Source organism: Oryctolagus cuniculus, chromosome 5 (genome assembly GCF_964237555.1).
Source record: "Oryctolagus cuniculus chromosome 5, mOryCun1.1, whole genome shotgun sequence".
Taxonomy (NCBI): Eukaryota; Metazoa; Chordata; class Mammalia; order Lagomorpha; family Leporidae; genus Oryctolagus; species Oryctolagus cuniculus.
In genome coordinates, this window is record NC_091436.1 from 153,780,623 (window position 1) to 153,791,070 (window position 10,448).

Here is a 10,448-nt window from a genome sequence, read left to right on the forward strand (position 1 = left end):
GGAATCTTACAATACAAACAGAAATACAGACAGAGGGAGATCCAGCTTCTATCATTTGGGAGACCTTCTTTAAGGAAAATGTTTCAAAATAACAAATACAAACATAGGTACTAAAATGGCAATGCAGAATGGGAAATCACATGGCACTACAAACTTTTTAGCCTTCCAAAGATCATAAACAAAAGTCATAAAAATAATATTTTTGTTGAGCTGTCTGCCACAACTCCAATATTTTTTCCTATTTAATTGGCTTTATATTCTTCACTGCTTCTTTGTATGTTGATTTTATTAATTTAAATGATTCTAGAAAGAGTTTTATAACCTTTTCTCTAGCATGGATGATGAAAAACAACTTTCAATTGTTGAATTTGGATAAACTTCTATTAAGTTTTTTGCAATTATGGGCTATGAGACTTAAGGAGAGTTTGTTTCTGTGTAAGGACAGAATCTAAGAATTTGTATTGATACTTTTTAACTAGCTGGCCTTTTATGTCCTTATTACCAATGGCATCTTGTATTTTCTTGACATATTTTATGTCAAATGTGCATAAAATTTAAATGTGTTGAGTGATTCACTGCTCTTTGTTATACTGAACAATCCAAGAGCCCATTTATTATTCTATTCAAAATGTAGCTTTTCTTCTTAACAAACTACTACTTTCATATAATCTGAAGCTGTTTTTCTGTTATAATTTGCTTCCTGACATCAGAATTATTTCTGTTGATTTTCTTGATTACAGTTACATAATGATTAGTGACAGGGAGACGTTCTGAATGTGTTGCTAGACTATTCTGTCAAGGTGTAAACATAATACATTGTATTTACACAAACCTGGGTGGGACAGCCTACAACCCACCTTGGCTATATGGTATATTACTGGTATATGGTATATTGCTAGTAGGCTGCAGATCTATACAGCATGTTACTGTTCTGCATATAGTAGGCAACTATAACACAATGAGTTTCTCTATTGAATGTGTGTATCTAAACCTAGAAAAGACACAGGAAAAATGTGAGGCAATAGGAATTTGTCAGCTCTGCTATAATTTTATAGGACCACTGTCATATATGTAGTCTATTGCTAGCTGGAACATAATAATGTGGCATATGACTGTCCCCTTATTACTTTTGTTTTCAAATTCCATTAATTTCTAAATTTTAATTTGTTCTTTAATAATTTTGTCTTATAATTTATCATTTATTTCTTTTTAACTTATTTATTTATTTGAAAGGCAGAGTTACAAAAAGAGAGGGAAAGACAGAAAGAGATCATATCAAAATACCTTTCCACATTATAGATAATGTGATTCATTTTTTACCCAGATGCCAAAATTGCTTATCAGTGTTTCAGTGGCACTCAATGAGAGGAAAATATGAGAAGCAGAGCCAGAATTCAGAAAAACAATGGGTTTAAACATTTGTTGCCAAAATATACAATCTTGTCTTCATATTTTACAAATATATGAATCATGTGAACAGAGCATTTGGAGAGACTCATGTCAGTACCTCTTCATACACTTAATGATAAACGCATTTCTGAAGAAATGAGTGCTGCCGTGGAAATAGGCATCTAATGGCTGTTATAGGAAATGCAGTTCCTATCTTTAATTTATCATAGTCTACCTGGAGATAAAATTATATCACTTCATATTTTACCAACCATTTCACGCATACTTACAATAGATGGAAACTTACAACAGTGTAACTGACTCCTTTGCTATTACTAATGTTTTGTAATGCCATTGTCATCACATTTTAAGTCTCAGGTTAACATGATATTCTTTTTGCTTTAAATTTGTTTATAAGGAAAATAAAGAAAACAAGGAAAGTCTTTTATATTTATATACAGATTCACCACCCTGCTTCTCTTCATTCCTCCCTGTAATTCTGTTTCCATCTATCACTTCTCTGAAGTTTGTGTTACTGTATTTATAAGGGGAATTTTAAAACTTTATGACAATGGAGTTAAAAAAATACAAACTTTATTTCTCGACAGAAGCTCCATTAAGTTCAAGACACTTTTTTAAAGAAATTTTTTATCTTATTTATTTGAAAGAGTTACAGAGAGAGGCCTTCCACCCGCTGGTTAACTCCCCAAATAACCGCAATGGCAGGAGCTGAGCTGTGCTGATCTGAGCTTATTCCAGGTCTCCCATGTTGGTGCAGGGGATCCAAGGACTTGGGCCATCTTCTATTGCTTTCTCAGGTGCATTAGTGGAGAGCTGGATCCAAAGTGGGGCAGCCAGGACTCAAATGGGCGCCTGTATAGAATGTGGCACTGCAGGCCAGGGTTTTAACCCTCTGCGCCACGGCACAGGCCCCTCAAAACACTTTTGTAAGCGGTAATGCCAGCCAATTAGTCCGCCCCTAAGGATCTGAGCTTATGGGATTTATAAGACATCATTAGGTGGACCAATATACTCATTAAAGCATTTTAACAGGTTGAAGAAAGAAACAGGCAGAAAGGTTATTTAAAGAAATTGTAGCCCCGCAAATTTGAGGAAGGAAAACGGACATTTAGGTTCAAAAGGCTAACAAATCCAACCAAAATAAGCCCAAAGAAATCTATACTGACACATATTATAATCAAATCGTCAAAAGTCACACACAAAGGATTTCATAGCCAGTAAGAGAAAAATGACTTGTCACACGCAAGTCCGAAGGCTATCAGATTTCTCAGCAGAAACCTCAGAGGTCAGAAGGGAGTTGGGTGACAAAGTTACTGAAGAAAAAAAAATCTGCCACCAAGAATACTGTATCTGGCACAAATTATCCTTCAAAAATAAAGGAGAGATAAATACTTTCCTAGATTAACAAAAGCTAAGATAGTTTATTACCTAGGACATACTTTACCAGAAATACTTCAAGTTGAACTGTATCTGGCAAAAATTATCCTTCAAAAATAAAGGAGAGATAAATACTTTCCTAGATTAACAAAAGCTAAGATAGTTTATTACCTAGGACATGCTTTACCAGAAATACTTCAAGTTGAAACAAAAGAATTCTGACAAATGACACAAAGCACACGAAAGAACAAAGCTTGCTGATAAAGGTAAATACATGGAGAAACACAGAATACAATCATGGAGGTGTCCTAGACTCTCCGCTCATCTTCACAGATGAAGCTTGGGCTTGACCTCTGGATTCTGTGGTTGGGAAACTTTCTGGACAGAGGACCACAGTGACTGAGGAGTTCATCTCATGTATTTTCCCCTCTCGTGTGTGTCCTAGATTGGCCACTGTTCATGTTTTAAAATACTTGATTCAGGGGCCAGTGCTGTGGCTTAGTGGGCTCTGCCTGCCCGCTGGCATCCCATATGGGTGCCGGTTCTAGTCCCAGCTGCTCTACTTCTGATCCTACTCTCTGCTTATGGCCTGGGAAAGCAGTAGAAGATGGCCCAAATGCTTGGGTCCCTGCACCTGCGTGGGAGACCCAGAAGAAGCTCCTGGCTCCTGGCTTTAGATCAGCCCAGCTCTGGCCATTGCAGCCATTTGTGCAGTGAACTAGCAGACTGAAGATCTCTGTCACTCCCTCTCTCTGCCTGTAACTCTACTTCTAAGTAAATAAATAAATCTTTCAAAAAACTACTTGATTCATACATTTTATACAGTTTTGTAGTTGTTTAAAATCTGAGAATATTCTAGTATTACTTCCTCAGTGATGACTGAAAGCAGAAGTCCAAGTCTTGTCCTGGGAAGGAGTCTTCCTTTTGCTGTTGGTTCACCCTCCAATGGCCGCCGCGGCCGGCACATTGCACCGGGATTAGAACCCGGTGTGCGGGTGCCGCAGGCGGAGGGTTAGTTTATTGAGCCGCAGCGTCGGCCAAGTGTTCTAATTTCCTTTGTTCAGGAGTTCATTTGGTCCCAACCTGTCTATCCCTTAATGACTAATGAATTGAGGTCTCTCTCCACATTCCTGACAACTGGAGTCTGCCAGCTTTATAATTATTCTTTGATAGGGAAATCAAGCTTTCTAGGAAGAGCGCCTGTTGAAATTTTGGTTTGTAGTTCTCAGGAAATGAAGGTGAAATAAACTTTCTTTTTCTCAGATGAACAAAAACTGATAAAACGTTTCTAACAGCCATGCCTTACAAGATATAAAATGGAGTTCTTCAGGTTGAAAGGAGGAGACACCGGAAAGAAATATAATGTCATACAGAACACAAAATGTGCCAATATAGGTAATTACCAAAGACAGATTAAGGGACCAGCTTAATCTACTACTACTGGAGGCTACTACTCTTCCAATCCAGCTCTCTGCGATGGCCTGGGAAAACAGTAGAAGATGGTCCAAGTGCTTGGGCACCTGCACCCGCATGGGAGACCAGGAAGAAGCACCTGGTTTCGGATTGGCACAGCTCCGTCTGTTGTGGCCATCCGGGGAGTGAACCAATGGAAGGAAGACCAGTTCCAGCTGTTGCAGCCATTCAAGGAGTGAGCCAGCAGGTGAAAAACTTCTCTCTCTTTGCCTCTCTGTACCTCTGCCTTTCTTTTTTTCTTTTTCTTTTTTTTCAAAGAGAGAGGTACAGAGAGGTAGGTAGAGACAGAAAGAGAAGTCTTCCATCTGCTGGTTCACACCCCAGATGGCCACAACGGCCAGAGCTACGCCGATCCAAAGCCAGGAGCCTGGAGCTTCTTAGGGGTCTCCCACACGGGTGCAGGGATGGTCCTTGGGCCATCTTCTACTGCTTTCCCAGGCCATAGCAGAGAGCTGGATCAGAAGTGGAGCAGCCAGGACTAGAACTGGCCCCCATATGGGATGCCGGCGCTTCAGGCCAGGGCGTTAATCCACTGCGCCACAGCGCTGGTCTCTAAATTTTTAAAATAAGTAACAATAATCATAGTTATTCTCAAGCCCAGCAGGCTTTTTTTTTTTTTTTTTTTTTTTTTTTTTTTTTTTTTTTTTACCAGAGTAACAACTGTATTTACACAACACTCAGTTAGACAAGGATTGAAAAAGGGGGAGGGAGGCGACAGCGGTCAGCAGGGGCTGCAGCGCTGACTGGCGGCGAGACCCAGGATGTTGGCCTTGAGGAACGACTCCATCTGCTTTCCGGATATGCCTTCCACACGCTCCAGGTCCTCCGCCTGGCTGAAGCGGCCGTGGAGCTCCCTCCAGCTCACGATGAACTGGGCCTTCTGCCAGATGTGCTGCAGGCCGCGCAGATCCCGGGCCGAGCCTTCGTTGAGGAAGTCCAGGATTTTCTGGCGGCCGCGGGCCAGCAGCTCGGGGCTGATCTGCAGCTCCCAGCCGTCCTCAGCCTTCTCCTCGGGCTCCGAGGCATCCAGGGGCTCCGGCTTTCTCTTCCGGCCTCTCTTCTTAAGAACGTGGATTTCCGTGCTTGGGGAGGCTGCCTGCTCCTGAATCAGTTGCAGGGGCATCACCACAGCCTTTTTCAGGGGCTTTGCGACCATGCTAGTGCGCGGGGCAGGGGTCGGAGCAGGGTGGGGGAGTAATTCTCCTTCTCCTTGGGGTCCACAGCCTCCTGGGCCTGCACTTGGGCCTCCAGTTCTTTCTGCTTCATCTTAAGCCTCTTTATTTCCAAGTCCTTCTCTTCCACTGTCTTCATAAGCACCATCCTCTCTCGCCTTGGGGTGCTCAGCAGAGGGGTCCCCTGGCTCCCCTGGGAGCCCAACAGACGGTCCAAGCTCAGGAGGCGCTCCTGCATGGCAGGGTCCATGCTGCTCAGCTTCTGCAGGGGGCTGAGTTTCTGGGAGGCAGAGGCCAGAGCTGCTGGGGGCTCAGGGCTCTTCAGGGCCCCGGGCTCTCTTTGCCTCTGCTGGGCCTAGCAGTTCTTTCTGAGACAGTTTAACAGGTGCCACGGCGTGAAGCTGCAGGCTCTCGTTGGTGAAAGGCCGGTTGATGATTTCCTTGGACCTGGCCGCAAAGTTGAGCGCGGGGGCAATGTTGGCAATGAGGATGCTGTGGGCTGACACATATGTGTGTCATATGTGTCAAGCAGCTCTTTCTCTGCAGACTTGTACTGCCACTTCTGTCACACATCAGTCTCTTACACATACATGTTGTTTTCCTGTTCTACTTGTCTATAGTCGGGCCAGTACTACAGAGTCTCAGTTACTACACATTTAAAATGAACCTGTATATTAGGTAGGACAAATTTTCTGCACCTTCTCCAGTTCCTCAAAAAATTCCTTGAATCTTCCTCATTCTCTCATTATTCCACATAAACTTGAATTAAACAGCCGAATTCCACAGAGATCATTACTGGGATTTTGATAGACTTGGCACTGAACTTACAGATTAATTTAGGAAATAATGACACCTTTACGACATTGAGTTTTCATCTACACAGACAAGGTATATATCTCAATTATTTATCTTTTATAAGATTATATAATATTATAAGTTTTATAACATTTTCATTAAAGTATCCTTTCTGTTTCTTTGCTGCTAAAACTACTGTTGTTTTTTAAAATTACTTTTTGTAACCTGGGCTGGTGATGGGAAATACAACGGTGACTACGAACTTCTTCAAAAAATTCAGCAACCTTGCTCAACTGCTGTATTACTCATCAAAATCTCAGTGTTCGATTATTGTAGGTTTTCTACACACACCATTCCTCAAAGCAGTTAGATATGCATATTTACCATGGGCGTGTTCATTAGGTAAGGCCATCTGCTCTAAAATTAGACATTTAGAAGGGGTACCGTGACACTGCCCTCTCCAACTACACACCTGGCTCCGCACCTGCTCCCGTCTCTTCGCCGCAGCTGGAAGACTTTCCGTGTTCTCGGGGGCGGGCGAGGCGCGGGGACGCGGCGCGGGTACGAGACGGGAGGCTCGCGGCGACCGAGTGCCGCCGAGGCGCCGGCTAGAGAGGCCCGGAAGTGGCCTCGGCGCCCCGCCCCGCGGGTGCTCGGCTAGTTTCGGACACTTTGTAAGTACGGGGCGCGCGAGCGGTGCGCGTCCGGCCTCCGCTTTGTGGTGTGGGGTGCCGTCGGCTCCGTGGTTCCCTTCCGGCCGGCCCTGCAGGAGGATGTTGGCGGGGCCTGGGTGTGGCGCGACGCCCGCCCCTCACCGTCCCCAGCAGCCCCTTCTCCAGAGCTGGGAGAGCCTGGGGAGGCGGCGGGGCCCCCAGAGTCCCCGCCTAGGGCTCCCTGCGCTCCGAGGCCCTGTCCCCGTGCCTGGGTCGGCCCTTGGGGCAGTTGGAGACGGGATTCTTGGGTCACACAGACAAGTCTTGAGAATGGGGGCCGTTATATTTTTCTCTACCAGAAGACAAGGTCAGTTCCAAGGTCTTTCAGCTAATCTGTGCTACTGGATAACATCCAGAATTTTGCAGTCGGGTTTCCAGTTCGAGATCCTGCCTCTGCCGCTTACTGACTGTGTGACTTTTGGTCTCTCCCATAACCTCTCTGCTTCATTTTATTGCTTTGTTAAACGAGGATCATATTACCGAACTCGCTGGGTGGTTGTGAGGATTAAATGCATTAATATTAGGCATTTAAGATGCTACCAGGCTCAGAAATTTACAGGCTTGCTTTTATTATTATTATTACTATTATTATTATTATTACTACTACTACTACTGTTATTTCTAACTATCAGAGCTCATTATCTTCGTTGGGGTTCAGACCCCAATAAAGTGCTGCTGACTTTTATTACTGTTTCTTTAGATTTTAGTGTTATTTATCAGTTCTCTTTGTAATGGATAATTTGTGTTTTTTCTTTTTAAAGTGGGGAAGCCACTTTAAAAAAAAAAAAGTTTATTTCTTTGCAAGTTAGAGTTACAGAGACAGAGGGAGAGAGAGAGGTGGTCTTCCACACACTGCCAAGAACTTCAGCCCAGTCTCCCAGGTGGGTGGCAGGGATTCCAACACTTGGGCCATCATCCATTGCTTTTCCCAGGCCACTGGCAGGGAACTGGATCAGAAGTGGAGCAGCCAGCACATGAACTGGCGCCTATATGGGAAGTTGGCACCGCTGGCTGCAGCTTTTTTCTCATATGCACAAAATTGGCCCCTCATTTCTGTATATTAGGAAGGAAAAATAAGATATAAGAGCCTGTCCCAAAGCGAAGACTCAAGCTGATTTGTGTTAGGATGCTCAACGGTTGAAGACTTAGAGATACCTTTTCCTTAAGGGAGATTCAGGGAGAGCAAGAGAGAGGTTTTTAATAGTAGAGAGGTAAAACCCCTGGTATTAGTAGAAATCACTGTTCCTGCTCAGTGCCCGAGTCAGATTTTGAGCATCCAGGAGTCAACCTGAGTGGGGGATCACGTATGATAGCTGCACTTAAATGTAACTTTAAGTGTTGGAAACTCAGTTCACACTGACACCCTTCATTTCAATCTAACATTACAGGATTCACTCTAGCTCTCTCTTTTCCATATTTGTAACTCTTTTCTGATAATAATACTCTGCTCTGATTGTGTCCGATATATTTAGTTGATCTACACTTTCGCTTTCCAACTAATCTCCCAATCCCTTGTCTTCTCACTGTGCTCAGCTGGGTTCAGACCCTAAATAGGGCAGGTGTTGCAAACTGACTGGGGTTTGTGGAGTAGATGGTGGTGGATACTGGTGCTTTTCCTGCCACAGTCTTAGACACACTCTTAGACAAACTCCCCACTGCATATGGGCTGCACGTGTGCCCTGGGCTAGCTGTGGCCTTCCCTTCACCTCCCTTGACGTGGCTCAAATATTTTTAGGAGTATATTATTCAAGAAGGCAAGTAGAAGTTCTCTTAATTTTTGAAGCTTTTTTTTGGAAAATTTTACACATATACTGGTATAATTGTAGAGAGAGTATTACAGTGAACCCCAATATTATCACTCAATCTCAATAACCACCAGTTTTTGGTCATTTTCTTTCATTCTTCTTTTCCCTCCCTTCCCTTCCCTTTTTCTTCTTCCTCCCTCCCTCCCTCTCCCCTCCTTCTCTTTCTTTCATTTTACAGCAAATTGGAGACTGAAACATAACAGCTCATACATATATACAAGTACTTCAGTGTTAGTCTCTTACATGTAGGGATTTTGATCTTAACCTAACCATAGTCTTGTTACACACTCAACAAAATTGATAGCAGTTCCTTAATATCTTATGTTGAAATTTTCCCAATTGTCTCCACTATGTCTTTTTATAGTTTTTCTCCTAGTAAGAGCCAAACAGAGTTTACAGTTTGTATTTCATGTCTATTTAGTCTTTCAATCTGTGACAGTCCCCCTTCTCTACCCCTCCTGTTTTTTTCTTAAAAGAAGTCATTTACTTATTGAATAACTTGGGTCTCCTGTCCTATAACATGTTTCATATTCTGTTTGACCAATTGCTTCTTTTTAGTACCTTTAACTTGTTAGTTCTCAAACTCAGATACACATTGGAATCAACTAGAAAGTTTTAAAGGCTTTTGGTGCCAGAGTCCCACTCCTACAGACTAGTTTAATTAATCTGAGTTGCAGTCCAGGTATCAGGATGTTTAAAAGCTCCCCAGTGATTCTAATATGTAGCAAAGGTGAAAAATGATGTATGAGCTACTATATTTCACCCTCCTGGAATTTGGATCTAGAGACTTGATTAATTGAGGCTCAGTTATTTGGGAAGATTAGCTCACGTAGCAATGCCCCATTAGGAGGAATTATTATCTGTTATCTTTTACTTTTTTCTTAAGATTTATTTTATTTATTTGAAAGGCAGAGTTAGAGATATCTTCCATCTGCTGGTTCACTTCCCAAATGGTTGTAATGATCAGGGCTGGGCCAGGCCAAAGCCAGGAGCCAGGAGCTTTTTCCAGGTCTCCCATGTGAGTGCAGGGGCCCAAACACTTGGGCCATCCCCTACTGCCCTGCCAGGCACATTAACGGGGAGCTAGATTGGAAGTGGAACAGCTGGGACTTGAAACCGTGCCCATATATAATGTCAGCATTGCAGGTGGTGGATTTACCCCCTGGTACTTTTCATTTGTAACAACTGTCTCCTAAATTCCATCTCTCCCTACTCATCCTTTGAGCTGAGGAATTGTAGATTAAGAAATAGAAACTCAGGAAGGTGTAGACTTGAAATTGTTTTCCCTTAGTGACCTCTGCCAGACGTACAGTTTTCTAACCTCTTGATTCCACTGAGTAAAGAAAGACTTACTGAGATAGCGCAGTCATATAACTTTGCAGTTATTTCACTAAAATTCTAATTCCCTGTTAGGGCAAGCTCAGATCTCATGGCTCCTGGGGACATCTTTGAAGAGAGAATAACTGGAGGGAAATGAGAAACTGAGTAGTTTCTGAGTGACATGTCCAGATCAGGCAGCTGTAGTGGCAGAGGTAGGACTGGAATCCAGGCTGCTTGTTCCAGGGCCTGGTTTATAGCTATAACATGTAGCACTTCATCCCGTCTGGTTCTGGCATCATTGCCACATTTTATTTATTTTATTTATTTATTTCAGAGGTAGAGTTACAGATTGTGAGAGAGAGACAGAGAGAAAGGTCTTCCAT

General features: G+C 43.0%; 1 protein-coding gene across 1 annotated transcript; it reads right to left on the reverse strand.

Annotated features, from left to right (window-relative positions):
* Nucleotides 1-1,198: 1,198 nt before the first annotated feature.
* On the reverse strand, nucleotides 1,199-5,947 carry LOC103349714 (kinesin-like protein KIF22; the record flags this gene model as incomplete). Its single annotated transcript, XM_008262526.4, is given in 3 exon segments — nucleotides 1,199-5,427; nucleotides 5,430-5,749; nucleotides 5,751-5,947. Coding segments are annotated over 3 exon segments (963 nt in total), but the record flags the coding sequence as incomplete, so codon positions are not given.
* Nucleotides 5,948-10,448: the final 4,501 nt, after the last annotated feature.